At 38.2% G+C, this 16,727-nt stretch overlaps 1 protein-coding gene across 1 annotated transcript; it reads right to left on the reverse strand.

Annotated features, from left to right (window-relative positions):
• Positions 1-1,030: 1,030 nt before the first annotated feature.
• Positions 1,031-8,711, reverse strand: spns3 (SPNS lysolipid transporter 3, sphingosine-1-phosphate (putative)). The gene is made up of 13 exons (XM_034098239.1): positions 8,579-8,711; positions 7,723-7,954; positions 7,569-7,634; positions 7,182-7,318; positions 6,491-6,642; positions 5,418-5,484; positions 5,197-5,339; positions 3,102-3,254; positions 2,826-3,015; positions 2,097-2,162; positions 1,900-1,998; positions 1,609-1,780; positions 1,031-1,312 (listed from the first exon to the last, which is right to left on the reverse strand). The coding sequence occupies exons 2-13, from the start codon at positions 7,931-7,933 to the stop codon at positions 1,212-1,214; spliced, it is 1,557 nt and encodes a 518-aa protein (XP_033954130.1). The 5' UTR covers positions 7,934-7,954; positions 8,579-8,711; the 3' UTR covers positions 1,031-1,211.
• Between the last annotated feature and the right edge of the window lie 8,016 nt (positions 8,712-16,727).

Below are 16,727 nucleotides of genomic sequence, written 5' to 3' on the forward strand. Positions count from 1 at the left end.
GTGCACAGAGGGATATAAAGACCATTACAGTGCATTAATGTGCATTATATGTACAGTACATATAATGCACATGCTGCCTGGGCTGCTGCAAACATGCAGGCTGTAAGTGATCATCTGGCAAATCCATAATGGCTCACCAATGGAGACAAACACGGATCTTCGTGGTAGCATGTTTTACAGCAGTGCAACAGTGCCATCTGGTGGACTCAAATAAACTGATGGGACAAAAAAAAGTACGTGTTTTTAAATAAATTAAAACTCCTTACATTTCCTCACAGTCTTGCCACACTTAGAGTGTAGCAAGAGTGGAATTATGAAATGGTTTTCAATTTATAATAAGTATACAGAATGGAAATCCTCCATCCTTAACTCCATTATGTGTTTATGTTGTGGTCCCGCTTGATTCCCCTCTGGTCCTCATTAGGAGACAGCAGCTGCATGCTGCCTGGGACTTTCGAAGATGGACACGTTAATCTGATGATCCCCAGTATGAATACGTGGACAAATACATCTTATTCTACCTAGGGTGTATGGAGTCGTTTGAGCTGGAACTGGAGCCCAAATTTAAGAGAAGATGGTTGTCAGCTAAATTCAGTAGACCATTAAGAAAAGAAAGGCAAAATGGATAATTATGTTATAAAAAACTGAACACATCCATGTTCAATGTCTGGCATCAGCATAACAATGCTCTTGGGGTTATAATTTGCAGAAAGCTTAAGGTTTATTTCACACTGTAATTATATACTGTCTAATATAGAGGGAAATATTCCTTTACTTTTGTGATGATGGAGCGTAAGTAATTTATTGTTTATTTTGGAAACTTCATCATAAAAACATACAAGGAGTTCCCCTTTTATGATTTTTTTATTGTAAAGGGATTTAAACAATTCTTATAAATTATAAAGTCAAATTTTAAAAATGTATTTTAAATCAATGCTTTAAATATTTAGAAATCGAGTTAGCTAACCATCTAGCTAGGTGTCCAGCACAATAGATGGATGGATGGATAGTGGAAGAAGGGGACTGCGCATGAAATTATGAAACTTTTATTGAAAAGTGAAAAACAACATTGACATGAATGTTTTATGGTGTAAATTAACATGTTTACATTTCTTCTGTAATCTCTGTGGCTCTAACGTGACAAAAAAGAGAACTCTTCAAGTCAACACCAACTTCCTGTGTTGTTTACACCTCTAGTTTTTAACTTAAGCTTAAATACTTTGCGATAAATTATCTTCATGGTTAGTTTTGTCCCCGTTGCTCAGTTCTATTGGGGGCTCAGATGAAGGATCCTGCGGTTCTCTTGGACCTCCTGGAAGCATACAAACACAGACGACAACAAGTTGGTAAGTTACATTTGACAAAGATCTGTGCCTGAGTTGTGTGTTTTGGGTGTGCTTTTGGGTGCATAACTGCGGAGGATTTGTTTTAAAGTGCATGAGGAACACTTTTTCTTAATAATTAATATAAAACTAATGCACATGAATGTTTTTAAGCAATTATCCAAAGCGGGAAAGAATAAAAGAGTGTGTAGAGATTGTTTTTGTTTTAGCCATGATTGTGTGACCATTTATGGAGAGTAAAAGGACAGTAATACTTATACATTACCTTCAACCAATTGTGCAGCTGCCTTTCTGTCTCCAATAATATAGTGAGAAGACAGAAAGAAAAACAGTCCTCCCAGGATCCCAACCACTGGGCAGACCAGGAGGCTGTACTTCAGACTGTGGAAGCTCCATTCAGGAGACACAGGTTTAGATTTGCTTAAAGCATCAGAGATCTATAGAACAAGGGGGAAGACAGCTCAATGATGAACAGAAAAAGTGGTTTACTCAATTTCACAGAGGTACAATTAAGTTAAAAAGGACGTTTTCTGTGGCGAATTGAACTATTTCTCACCGCTCCTACTAGAAAAGGACTCCCAGCATCCCCCAGGAGATGACCGACAGAAATCTGGAGAGCCTCAGCTGTAGACCTTCTGGTTGGTATGACAACATACTGAAGTAAAAAGTGAAACACAAGACAACCTGTTTGCTTAAAGTTTTAGTAGACTGTTTCATGTTTTTATTTATCACACGGTTATCTCTTTCACTCACCAGCAGTATATCTGCCATGACGGCCCAGTTCAGTGATATCAATATTTCACCAAAGAAAATGAAAACCTGAAATGAGACATTAAATCAGAGACTAAGCAACTAATACAATAATATGTATGTAATTCATCATCACCCATCACAATCCCCTGTTTCCACTCCGACTGCTATTTATTTAATGTTTACTTTATTATTTCCCCCTTTTGTTTGTTTGTTTGTTCACACCATGTAAAGCGGCCTTGGGTCCCATGAAAGGCGCTATACAATTGTAATATATTATTATTATCATCATTTCCACAATAAGAAGCTTGAATTTAGATGTTCCCCTTAAAATAGCTCATGTTTTAGCAGATATTCTTCACAAGCTTAAATTATATTTTGTAAAAGATGTAATGCCTATCAGATTGTAATTACATTTAAATGCTATCCTATTTCTTAAGGAGCATGTGGTCTGCATCACTTGTAACTAAGAATGTTTTTCTTTTCTGAGGAACAAAAAAAAAAACTAACTTTGTGGTGAAGCTGTTTAGATCTAGGCTTCATATTGACACTATTACCGGCCCTACTAATCCATCCATTTATCTATTTATTCTACTTATCCAGAGCTGGTGGCAGGGGCAGCAGATATGACACATTTTCTAAAAGTCCCACTCCATAGCAACATTTTTCAGGTCTTCTAATCTAAACTATACTTTAGCTAGTGGACACCAGCACATACAGGCATTCTCTTACGTAGGTGGCGGGAATGCTCCTTGATGCCACAAAGATGGTGATGAAGAGGCAGGGGGCTGCTCCCAGCAACCCTGATGCACAGATGAGTGGGTCTGACTTTGGGAACTTTTCCCTTAACCATCTAGATAAACCACTGCCAAGAATCCCTCCGAGAATGCCCGTCAACACAGTCACAGCACCGAAGATATAACTGTACAGAGAGCAGAGGCGCAAGGCGTTGTTACAACTCTGTATTCATTTGGAAGGGAAGGGGGTAAATGAAGAGTGATGCTGCACCTGTCTGTGGAGTCGCAGGGCTCTTCGACACACGCCGGTCGGAGTCCTTGACTGACCTGAGCTCTAGACAGAAAAGTAGGCATCCAGAAAGCCAGGGCTCCGGAGAGGAAGGCCGTAGCAGTCACTCCCAATGTTGACCACAAGTACGTTTTGCTAGTGTCAGAGAAGAAATACAAGGAGAATACGATCAAAACTTGCATCTCTGCATAGGTGGGTAAGGCTCAGAATAGGGAATGCTAATATTTTATTATAATTTTCTATCATACTTGTTTTAAACACCAATGAAGACATCATTATTTTGTCCGACAACTTGTTGTGTCTGGCCACAGTTCTAAATTGGTTTGAATCCTGCTTAAAGGACAGAAAAAAACGTTGTTTCTATAGGTAAATACAGATCCGAGTTGACAAATATGACACGTGGGGTACCTCAAGGCTCCATCTTGGGGCCTCTTCTCTTTAACATCTACATGCTACCATTGGCTCAGATAATGAAAAACAACAAAATAAGTTACCATAGCTATGCGGATGACACACAAATGTACATAACAATTTCACCAGGAGTCTATTCTCCAATTCAAACACTGAGTAAGTGCATTGAACCAATCAATGACTGGATGTGTCAGAACTTTCTCCAATTAAACAAAGATAAAACTGAGGTAATGGTTTTTGGAGCCAAGGCAGACAAGTTAGCGCTGAGCTTCAGCCTGCAATGTTCAAAACAACAGATAAAGCCATAAATCTAGGTGTAGTCATGGACTCTGACCTGAGTTTAAACAGTCACATTAAAACAGTTACTAAATCAGCCTATCACCTTTTTTTTTTATTTAACCTTTATTTAACCAGATAAAAGCATTGAGATAAAATCTCATTTTCAATACTGACCTGGCCAAGAAGAAGGCAGTAACGTTACACATAACACATAACACAAACATATAATATACAGAGAACATAACTAAGAAAACAAAAGACGAAAAAGCAGTCACTGCATTGTGCACATTAGGACAGTAAGAAAGGTTCTACTTATTTCTGCAAGAGCAGCTGGTGGTAAGGACTTCAGACAACTTCAATTTAAAACATGCTATTGAGACAAGTGCCCTCAGTTTTAGGCTTGATTGAAGGTCATTCCAAGACCAAGGACCATAATAAAAAAGACTCCTTTTTCCAGCCTCAGTCCGATTAAAAGGCTAATGTCACAGATAGAGTGACAGATAGATTTCAAAATACTGCTGCTGGTTTATAAAGCTTTGAATGGTTTAGGCCAAAATACATTTCTGACCTCCTGCTAAATTATGAACCATCCAGAACTCTCAGGTGTTCAGGGACTGGTCCGCTTTCTGTCCCCAGAGTCAGAACTAAACATGGAGAAGCAGCGTTCAGTTCTTATGCTCCAAATATCTGGAACAAACTACCAGAAATCTGACGGTCTGCTGCAACTCTCACTAGTTTTAAATCCAGGCTGAAGACTTTTATTTTTGTCGCTGCTTTTAATTGAACTATTCACATCTTAAACTGCACTGTAACTTTTATCCTTGTATTTTTTCTTTTAATGTTTATTTTATTATCTTTGCTTTTTAGTGACTGCTTTTAAATGCCATTTTCTTAATGTCTTTCATTTTTGTAAAGCACTTTCAATTGCCTTGTGTTGAAAGGTGCTATATAAATAAACTTGCCTTGACTTGCCTTTCTGAACCTGTGCTGTTTGTTTCGACATTAGGTCACACCACAATTGCTGTTCAAGCTGTTACTATGAGCCTTTGTTAATGCAACAATAAATCAAAACAGTGCTCTGATAGTGCTACGCTCTTATGAGTTAACTGATAAATAAATGTACTTCTAGCCCTATCATCAGGCTGAGTTGAACATAATATATCAAAGCAGTAGCCTGGATGTGAGATGTTTTGGGGTATCAGTTTGCCCAATAGTATAGCAGGCAATTATATAGGGAGCCGCCCCTGTATCTCTGGTCAACTTTAGGGACTTACTTAAATTATCAAACTGTTATACAGTGTGATCAATACATTTAAGTGTTGCATTTCATCTTCTTTTTTTATATTCCCAATAAAATCTATAGAGGCTTCAAAAATATATGTCCTACTTTTTCAAAAGATACTTGACGTCCTCCAGGTACGAACTCTGCCCTGAGACTCCTTCGCCCTGGGTTTCTGCAGCACCTCTGGGTGGATTAGGGCATAAGAAGACCAGCAAGAAAAGTCCAACTACACCCAAGATAGGAGTGATCTGATAACACAAAAGGTTGTAATATTAATCACTCTATACTTATCAGTGCTCAGCCAACATTAATTAAAATGTTCTTACCCTGAGAGCCCAGCGCCAGTCTCCTGTGAGAGAAGCAACACCTGCCCCTGTTATGTATCCAAGACCACTGAAAACACACAGAAGACCATTTTAGTGATTATGACGGCATAAACAAGCTTGTCAACAGTTGTTTTAGGAATGTATGTCCAATATATCTTCTTATTATAAAATTAGATCCTTTTTTTAAAAATGGCAATGGTGTGAACTTTTCTCTTTATGACTAGTGTGACTATGTCTAAGCCAGGCATGGTTAAAAAGCAAGTATTACTGCAGGCTAAAACAGACTGTTATTTGTATATAATCAGCAAAATTATTTTGTCCAAACTTCCAACCTGTTTAACATATCTGCATGGGTTACTATGGTATTGAGGTAGTCGCCAAAAACTACATAGCTACAATACGCTGGGAAAGCTAAGCTAAGCTTTCCAAATGCGTCAGCGTTTACCCTCAAAACAATTGATCAATTACCGGTGCAGAACCTTATGAGCAGAGGGGGCTAGTACAGTGCAATATTAGTGGAAATCAGCAAAAAGTAAAAGCTAATTCTGTCCACAGTGTTGTCTTCTACAGCACTTTGCTTATAGTAGCATGGATTCTGCAAAACATGGATTCTGAACAACACACCAGTGTTTTTACCTTGCATAGCAGCTTGACATGATAAGTCCTACGAGAAGCTAACATGCATAGTTTACGTGTGTGTGACAGACAGTACACAGGAAGACGACAACGGTGACTCCTTAAAAGGTTAAGGTCAAGAACATTTTCTTTCATTAAGCATGACATTGTGGAATTCTTTGAATATAAAACGGTTCTTAATTATTTGACTTGAACATAGCTTAGGCATATTATGTGAAATGCTACTTAAGTACAATTAAAAACCAACATTACAGAAAATTGCAGATAGACATTGATCATTATCACGGAATTCAAGTAGACACAAGTGACACATAAAAAAACAGTAACAATACAAAGTGCAGTCATATACAGGACTTTAACATTGCTTGCTAAAACATGGACAAAAAGCAGAATATATATAAACACAATTGTGGACTGAGATTGGGTATTTTTCAAACCTTCCAACAGGGATAAAGATGTAGAAGATACAGATTATCATGCTCCGTTTAGTCCCAACAAAGAGATCAGCAATGATGGTGGGTGCAATGGTGGAATAACTGGCCTCTCCTATCCCCACCATCCCACGCAACAGCATCAGAAGCCAGAAGTGCTAAAGACCCAAAACGACAAAGAAGCAATTTTACAAGATTAGTACCAAACAGCACAAATAGGTTCCAACAGTTTAACATACACCTTGCTTGAAGCTGGAAACCGTACAATTAATAATATGTATTCCTCAAAGTTTAAGAATAAATTCTTCTTTGTAGTTAATGGGATAGTTTGGATGTTTTGAAGTGGTGTTGAATGAAAGCAGCTGCAATTTCTCGAGAAAATAATTGTTAACTATATAGAAGACTGTGCTAGTCTAGGAGAATTAGTATGGCTCATTACCAGAGTCAAGAAACAGCATTAGATCATAAAGAAGCAGTTCATCTAGATTTAGTTTAAAATACAACAAAGATCATCTAACAGGTTAACATACAACCATTTTTTTGTTTCCAGGGGCATTCTATCTAAGGAGTAAGTGCATGATGAGGTTAAATGAAAGAGGAAGACATTTACACTACTAGCTGCAAGTGACATCTTGTGATCTTGTTGCTTCGTATTTCTTGTGAAGTGTATGTGGCGACACCTCATTTTATCACTCACCGACTCAGTGACCAAAGAGCTGCCGGCTGCTGTCACAAGCCAGACAATCAAACCACCAATCATGATGTATTTCCTGTTGTAACGGTCCCCAAGGTAGCCAAAGAGAGGGGCCAGAAGCAAGAAACTGCAGATGAAAACTGTAAGTACATTAATAAGAATGAATTCCTCTTATACTGTATTAACTTGACTCATTAACCAATTGTTTTTTCTTATTTAGAAACCAAAACGTGTGTATGTAATGTTATATTGATGTCACGCAATAACCAACAGTTCTCTGCAATGCATTTACAGCACATGTTTCATAACTTTATGTTAAGTAATGCAGGGCCAAATAGCGACATTCCAAACATGGGTGCATGTGTAAGAGTGTTTTCTGCACCCTCATACCTGTTTGTATGAGTGCAGCTGTACCATCATTTATACCAAAAAATTGCTGAATGTCGGGAAGGACACCTATAGGACACAACAAACATTATATTTAAGCCAACCAACATAGAAACAGTTAATGTGTTTGTTAAAAGGCAACAACAGGTCAACTTACCTGCTATTGTGTACCGCTCTGTGTAGTTGAGCAAGTTGATGTAGCAAAGTACAGCCACAGCTATATAGGAGCGCCTCTGCGATATGGCTGGTTCCTCCGTTTCCTCTGCCTTTGGTGTGAGGGATGAAAGACTGTTCGCAAAATAGCCATAAGGTAGACCAGAGCCGGAGCCCAGGCTCCATCTAGGCATTGGACTGTCCTTTGGCTCCATAGTGAGCAGCTTTTTCTTATCCTGGAATTGGAGAATGTGTGACTTAGTTTTAGAACATAATTTACCCTCATTCTCGCACACTAGTTTCTAAACCAGTCTTATTAGACAATTCAATAAAGATCAGTGACAGGACTGAGCACTACTCTCTTTGGAAAAGGGAAAATAAACGTTTTTCGGTTTCAAGTGAATACAAATTACATTAATGTAGTTTGGGGGAAATCAGTTAATGTAGTTTATAGAAACACTTTAGAAATAGTAATTGTTACACAAAAGAATGATGGGAACATAATTACAAAACTGTGTAGGAGTACGTTTTGTAACTATGTCAAAATGTCAGAAAATAGAGAAGGAGTTGTTACAACACTATAGAGTAGTAGATGGTGTGACTTTGTCATATGTTCGGGGAAATAGTTAACAATGTACTAATCCAATAAAATACTGTACATGCATAGTTCAGATCATAAAATAGCAACATAATACATGCAAAAGACGAAATATAAGAATTGAAGTGGATCATTTCATAAGTGGTGTGAGAAGCCCTAATGCATTCTGCTCCAGTTAGGGTTGATGCAGAATTATCCAAGACACTATTGTGCATTGAAATATTTTCTCTAAACAATAAAAGATGAAAAAAGATGCACCCACCTTTTTGTTGACGATGTCCTGTTTATGTTATTTCTCAGTTCATTCCATGTTTGCAGTTTTAAGAGCACAGTGTTGCTCCTTGTGTGACTCTCAGGCTCGTCGAAGCTAACAGAGGTCTCAGCTCTAACATGCCTCAAGACATATTAGGTTAGTGAAGGGACCAGCCCACTCTGTGTTGGTCATATGCTTTCACACAGTGAAACTGTGATGCAATGCTGTAAACAAGCCAAATATTTTCATTTTGTCTCTGCTTTTCTCATTCTTTCTAATAATAAGTGGGAAATTAAACAATTGGCACAAGAAACACATGAGTGAGGTTCATATGTGACTGGCCTGAGTCATTGATGAGTTTTAACTGCTTTAAACACACAACTCACAACAGAAGGGCAAAAAGGCTGTGGGTGTGGGTGTCAGGTGGTCAGCTGTTAAAAAGATAAATGCATTATGACTTTCATCGGTGGTTGCAATTCTGTCTGTGACCAACACGTTGCCACTATTTGTGGAAAGCAAATGGTAAAAACACACTAGTGTACAGTGTAAACATACAGTGTTTCAGTCATTCAAACACACATTAATCATTTGTAGTCATTGTAGTGAGTGCATACATCATAATTACTTTACAGTTAAGATTTTTGATTTACATTTGTAAAAATAAGCCCTCATAGTCATCAATTAGTTAAAGTCCGTTTATTTCATTCTTATTTAACATCCAAGTGTTTTTCCCAAGTACAATGATAACCTCATACTTGTATACTTTTTTCATATTTTTTGTAAATAAAAGCACTTAAATCTACTTTTGCGACTCAAACTATCTTATTAATTTATTTCTTAGATATTTGACCCACACTTTTTGTAGCACTGCTGTTGAAGCAGGAATTGTTCATATATTTTGATTGTGAAATTGAGATCTTGCCTAGGATACTGGGATAATGGTATAAAAGTGCAAATATTTTAGAAATCGGGAACGTATGATTGAAAGGTGGTACTGCCCATCACCCAAAATAACATTTAAAAAGTGTGTGCCGTACATGAATGCTCTAATAGCATGCGCATGTTTGTTGTTAATTTGTAATGTTGCAGCAAAACTGAAACAAACACAGCAGGAGATCCTTGTTGTTGACATGTTCTTCACTGTTTTCAGCTCTTTAAAAGTTATTTTTTCGAACATCTGGTTATCTGTGAAAATCAATACTTAACAGCACATAGTTAAATAAATCCTTCTGTCTCAATAACTGACCCACAACAGTCCTAAAAAGGGGACCGACCCGTTAGCCAAGGCACAGGTTGCACTCTGTAAGCTGTTTAAGCCTTACTAGATCAAACATAGCAAACTCTGCGAAAAACACCAGAGATATATAGTCTCTGGCTGTTACACCACAGGTGTGGTTGCTGCTTGACAAGATATCTATACATCTAACATACTTCTTCCTTCACTCTTAACATAAGTGAGATCATGTCTCAACTTCAAATGAAGAAGTAACCAGAGAACAACATATGCGGTGTGAAAAGCTGTAATGTATTAGAAAGAACAATTGAGCTGTTAAAGCTTTAGAAACAAACTCCTAAAACCTGGCTCTTTGGAACAAACACACTGATAATATTGATTTATTCATATCATAACCATTTAGATATTCAAACGATCTATATCAGTGTTTCTCAAACGTTTTCATACCAAGGACCACTTAACCAATAAAAAAACACTCGCGGACCACCTAACTCCACAACTATCCAAAAACAATAGGCCTGCTTCCCACTCCAACAGTATAACAAATTACAGCCTAATAATTACAGTTTAACCTTCTCTATATCGCCTCGTTCACACAACAACAATACATACAACTACAGATTATGCTCAGATTTTACACCTCTTATGAAATGTAGACCACCATTACAACTACATTGGATTGTATCACCTATTCTACACGGACCCTCACTATTGCGGTAAGCGTGTTGTAACTTCCGGTTGTTGTTGTTGTTGTTGTTGTTGTCACCTCCGGGTATCCTGTGTGCCTGTTCTGCTGCTGATAGCTTATATTATCTTAACACCTGTTAAGCCCGAAGGTCCCCGCCGACGGGGACCCTGATTTTTTTTATACACACTGACACAAATATTTTTAATATTTTTTTAAGAATCTTTTTTTTTATTTACATTTTTTTAATTATTTTTTTTTTTAATGGAATGAATACCTATAGTGATTATTCAATGTAATACAATGATTTTTATAGTCTGGTATCTGAAAAAGGTCAAATGGCACTGATGGGCCCAAATGGGCCCAAATGTGCCCAAAGCTTATTCCGCCTGGACTTTATTTTCATAAACCTCTCTAAAAAGGTCAAATGTCACTTGTTTTGCCTCAATCTTGATACAGGGTACTTATTATATGTTATAATTTGGATTCCTAAAGCTTTTAGGCTACTAACCCATCATTCAAGGTTGGTCTTCACTATAAGTAATGGGTTTTCTTTAGGCGGAGACAGGAATTTACATTGTTTTGCTATGTTCCATCTGAATTTACTCTGACACAGAAACATCTATATTGATTCTGACACTTCTACATCCAACTCACAGATGTAACCTTGCTTTGATAACAAAAATTATTCATATAAACCTTTTAGAAGTGAAGTTACAGTCATTTGTTCTGGGAATGTCATTTTCGAGCCTGAAACCTGAAAAACAGGCTCGGGGTTTAACAGGTTAAATGGATCGTTTTAAAACTCTTGATCACGGCAACTGCCTGACGTTGTAATCACACGTTACTACAGCTTAAGCTGATAAGACGGAGGTTCTGGTTGTTGCACCAGAAATGATTACGCCCTTGATTCTGAAAAGTATTGGACCATATTCCTCTGCTGCCAACTCCAAACTACGCAATTTAGGGGTAATATTTGACTAATCCGCATCGTTTGATACCCATGTTAAGCAACTGACATGTTTCTTCCACCTACGAAATATTAGCAAACTGAGATCTGTAGTTTCAACACTCAACCTAGAAATGATTATCCATGCATTTATTTCATCTTGCATTGATTACTGCAACGCATTGTTGTCCTCTCTCAGCTTGTCTGCCCTTGGTCGTCTGCAGTCAGTCCAGAATGCAGCTGCAAGACTTCTCTCCCGGTCAAACAAACGGCCCCACATTACCCCAATACTCAGATCACTTCACTGGCTCCCTGTAGTTTATAGGGTTAAGTTAAAAATCCTCACTCTCACCTAGAGCTTTGCATGCGGTCAGACTCCTGCTTCTGTGGCCGACTTAATTCACCCTTATACATCAGCCTGCCCACTCAGGTCTCACAGGCCAAATGTACTGTCTGTCCGAGGTACCCACCTTAAGACCCGCGGTGATCGATCGAGCGTTCGCAGCTGTGCCTCCTAAATTATGGAATGCTCTGCCTGCTCATCTACAGTCTGCGGACTCTGTTGACTCTTTTAAAACTATTTTAAAGACATTCTGTCACGATTCTTATGTTATGTCACGTTTTTAGTTGTGTCTGTCTAGGTTTGGGTTTTTCCTGAGCCACCGTTTTGATTCATGCCATGTTTTGTTATCAGCTTTTAAATAAAGCTCGCTTTTTGTTTCTAAACCTTTTTCCGTTTTTGCAGTCTGCATTTGGGTCCTACCTTTTCCGCGATCTTATGGCGCATTTCCACTGCAGCGGGTAGCCCCGTTTAAGCGTCCTGGACCGTCCTCAAGCGGCCAGGCCAGTTTTTGGTGGCATTTCCATATAGCCTAGTACCGGCTAGCGGGTACTTTTTCCCTCTTTTTCCGGCCCCATAAAATCGTGGTTCTTTTTTATCAGACCAGGCCAGGGCTGTGACGTCAACACTCTCGACTGCTGATTGGTCAGAGAGAATCGTCACAAGATCGCGCGCGAGTTCATCCCTAGCGTCGCATATATATTTAGAAGCAAGCTTGCAGCATTTTTATAAACAGCATTTTGTAAACGGAGGAGCTACAAAAATGTCTACGTTTGTTAAGAAAAGCTCACCGTGGTCGACCGAGGAGGTGACGACGTTCCTTCATCTCATTGGGGATGATAAAATCCAGCGGGAGCTCGACGGAACAACAAGAAATGTGAAAGTGTTTCAGGATGTCTCTGCACAGATGTCCGAGCGCGGATTTTCGAAGACTTTCCTGCAGTGTAGGGAAACACTTAAAAAGATGAAGAGCGAATATCGCCTAATAAAGGACAACAATAACACGAGTGGTGCGGGTCGCAAACAATGGAAGTGGTTCGACTTGTTGGACCAGATTTACGGCCACAGACCGGCCAACGTTGGGAGGGAGGGAGGCCTGGACTCTGCAACGGCTTTACTGGAGTCCCTGCAAGGTACGCTCACTTCTAACAAAGAAGTCTATTTTATCCTTACATTAATGTTCGACAACCCATGCTTTTATGGAGCTCCGAAGAGCTACATAGCTAGCTAAGGCAGATAGCCTTAGCTAGAGCTATTGTTTGCTAACACCATATGTGCCATTGTTTACGTTCAGTTTTTCTTTTCTATAGTTGTTGTTGCTATTTAGTATTGTGCTGCAGTAGTTTGTGGAATTAACAAGTCATTTTGCTGTTCTAGATGATTACATTGGGACTTGTGAGGAGGAACATTCCCGAACAACGGGTGATGGCAGTGTTCCGTCCACTTCGTCATTGAATCCAGAACGGACCCCAGCTCGACCACAGACACCAGCCGAAGACCCTAACCCGACTCAACCACCAACACCGAGTGCCATCACGACACCGCAGCGTGTGGTTCTAGGTAAGAAATAGAAATGGCAAAACGACTGGAATTGTGTTTTGTTTTTTTAAACCTTGGATCATCCATCGTCAGTAATTAAAATAAGCTATACCACTGTGTGGAAATGCTCTGTTACAAGTAAAGTCTTAGCTAGTAAGCAGCTAGTACCGTTGTGTGTGACATCCAATCATATACATATATTTATATTCATTATCAACAGGCTGGACATAATGTAATTCACTTTCACAATCATTGTAAACATCTAGGGCCAGAACTTTCTTTAGTTCACCTTACTGTTGTTCTGTTTATACATGTTATTCTTATATCCTTGTGTGACCTGTACCTGTCCTGTGTTTTTTCCTTATTGCTAATTATTATTATCTTATTGTCACCCAGGCAAGAGGAAACGAGGAGGAGAGGATCGGGCCCAGCAGGAACGGCACCATGAACAGCACATGGCCCAGCAGGAACAGCACATGGCCCAGCAGGAACGGCACCTGGACTGGGCCAAAGCGTCTGCTGAGCGGAGATGGGAGGAGGGGCCTTGAGAAGGGAGGAGGTGATCTTAACACATTCCTCTTTGGGCAGGTGTTTGGGTAACCGGTGTGCTTGATTTTATTCCATTGTATACTATGTTTTTATTTTGTTTGTTTTAAATTTCATTTGTAAGTTGTTTTATTGTGTTTTTATTGTGTCTTAATTATGCTCTGGTGCTTTTATGACTTCTTAACATGTGGCTTGTGTGTTCATTGATCATTGTACGCCTCCTATATCTTATTGTTTTGTCAAGCACTTTGTGACTTTGTCTGTGAAAAGCACTTTATAAATAAACTTTACTTACTTACTTAAAACCCTCCGGTATCACTGTGGACGTTTTTGTCCATATGGGTCATTTTTCACTTTTCATTTTGCAATAACTTTGGTTGTGTTGGTGCAAATGGCCTGATGTTTTGTAACAAGGCTATTTCCTCAATCTATTTTGGAATTCCAATTTCAATTTTTGAAATCGGTCTTTAATTCACTGTGTAACAAATCGACTACGCAAATTAGTCATTCGAGACAAAAATGTCCACTGCAAAATGCTTTGATAAAAACATTATATTAAAAGGTTTTTTTCACAACTTTTTTGGGTTCAATCTTTAAAGCAACTTCCACCTTAATAGAAAATACCAAAAATGTAATCATTTTCAGGATTTTAACCCTTTAAATGCCATTTTGAATACATGAAACCACTGTTTTTCTTCATGATGAAAACAGAGAAAATGTGTTATTTTTCCAAAAAATACATATCTGGGGACTGGCTCTTTTTTTATAACAGTCTTGGATATGTCAAATATTAGCAACAAAATGGATTTGTTTGCATTATTAGTTTTTGCACAAAATTAGATTGAACAAAAAAGTTACAAATTAGTCATTCGGGACAAAAATGTCCACTTCCAAAAACTGCTCTAAAATGACAACAGATTAATATATTTTAAAACTTGTTGGGGTTAAATCTTTCAATCAACTTCAGTCCTGATCAAAAATACCAAATGTTAAATTATGTTCAGGATTTTAACCCTTGAACTGCCAGTTTGAAAACATGAATTTGCGTTTTCTATTAAAAACATGCACAAAAAGGCAGTTATTTTCCATATAATAAATGTTGGGGGGGTCGGCTTTTTTTCATCACAGTCTTGGATATGTCAAAGATCAGCAACAACATTGATTTTGGTGGATAATTAGTTTTTGAATCAGATTAAACAAAAAAGTCACACATTAGCCACTCGCGGACAAAAATGTCCCATCCACTCCCATTATAGCCACATCTTTTGATCTCTCCGCCATACCGGTATAAAATTATGCATTTTGTAATGTCAGGGTTTTATATTGGAGGAAAATAGTTACATTTGTACTTTTTACTGTATATCACCAGATGTGACATTTTACCATTGAATTACATGCTTGTCATTTCTTGGTTTCTTTGCCTGTTGTATAATGGGGCCCTGCCAGCCATTGGAATACATGTATGCAACTAATATGATGTAGGTGTGTTGGTATGGATGTGGAAGAGTGGTATCAGCTGGTGTGTGTGTGTGTGTGTGTGTGTGTGTGTGTGTGTGTGTGTGTGTGTGTGTGTGTGTGTGTGTGTGTGTGTGTGTGGTGTGTGTGTGTGTGTGTGTGTGTGTGTGTGTGTGTGTGTGTGTGTGTGTGTGTGTGTGTGTGTGTGTGTGTGTACAGTGTGTGTGCACAGAGACAACAATATACAGTAGATTTGGTTTACAGCAAGTCGCAGTTTTCGCCTCATATATTTCTTTCTTTCTCTGTCTCTCTTTCTCTCACTCCCTCATTCCCAAACTCATACACACTCTTACATATTAAACCTCCTTATACCTTGTATGTGAGTGATTGTGTGTGAGAATGAGACAGGAGTAAGTGTGCTCTCATGTCGTTTTGTTTTTCATTTGTGCTGTTTCATGTGTCTTTGAGGTAAACAGATGTATGATCTTGACCCAGCTTGACCTCGATGTTTTGAATTGTTTGGAACTTCAAAGTCCTTTGATAATGTCTCTTTAGCAAACAGACATACACAGCCATACATATACTCCTTGAAGTAAATAAAAACACCTGGCTGCAAAGCCAAAGCTCTTGTGTCGTTTGGCTGGATCGTCATTTCATTCCTGTGATACGCAACAAGCAGTAAGATGAAGAGGAGCTTCTCTGTGGGACAAGAGGTCTCATGCAGCCCGTAACTTCAGCTGCAGGACTCATCCTCTGAAACACAAACACCCTGAGAAGGAGAATCTGGTGTGGATCTGAACTGTGCTTGAAAGGAGTCAGCACAAGGATAAACACTTTTTTGCCAAACAGTTTGCCAAACAGTTCATTTAAGATAAGATAAGATAAGATGAACCTTTATTAATCCCCGAGGGGAAATTCAGTTGTACAAAGCAGCAACAGGGTAAGCGTGAAAAAAAAACAGTACAGCAAAGATTCACACAGATCAATAAAATCTAAAATCTAAAATAAATAACATAAAATCAAGGAAATAATGATAATAATAATAAAAGACTATAAAAATAGGAGATAAATAAAAATAAGAGTAAAATAACTGTCAGCATATATACATATTTGTTCATCATCTAAGTTATTATTTAATAATATTGGTTTGAAAGAATTCAAAGCTATAAATAAACAGCAACAGACTCTTTAACAAGGCACTGTTAGCCTAACATGTAAACTAGTTGTTCACACTAATCCTAATATTATCACTTAATATTAGCAAATTCGATTTTATTTTTTAAAACATATTGATGTAAATACATACACATATCGATTTGTTGTATAAATATTGCAACTCAAAACCTTTATTCACTAATAATTACCAAAAATCGTAGATCTATCTCCTGTTATCAATGCATATCATTCACA

The sequence above is a fragment of the Pseudochaenichthys georgianus genome, chromosome 14, assembly GCF_902827115.2.
Source record: "Pseudochaenichthys georgianus chromosome 14, fPseGeo1.2, whole genome shotgun sequence".
NCBI lineage: Eukaryota > Metazoa > Chordata > Actinopteri > Perciformes > Channichthyidae > Pseudochaenichthys > Pseudochaenichthys georgianus.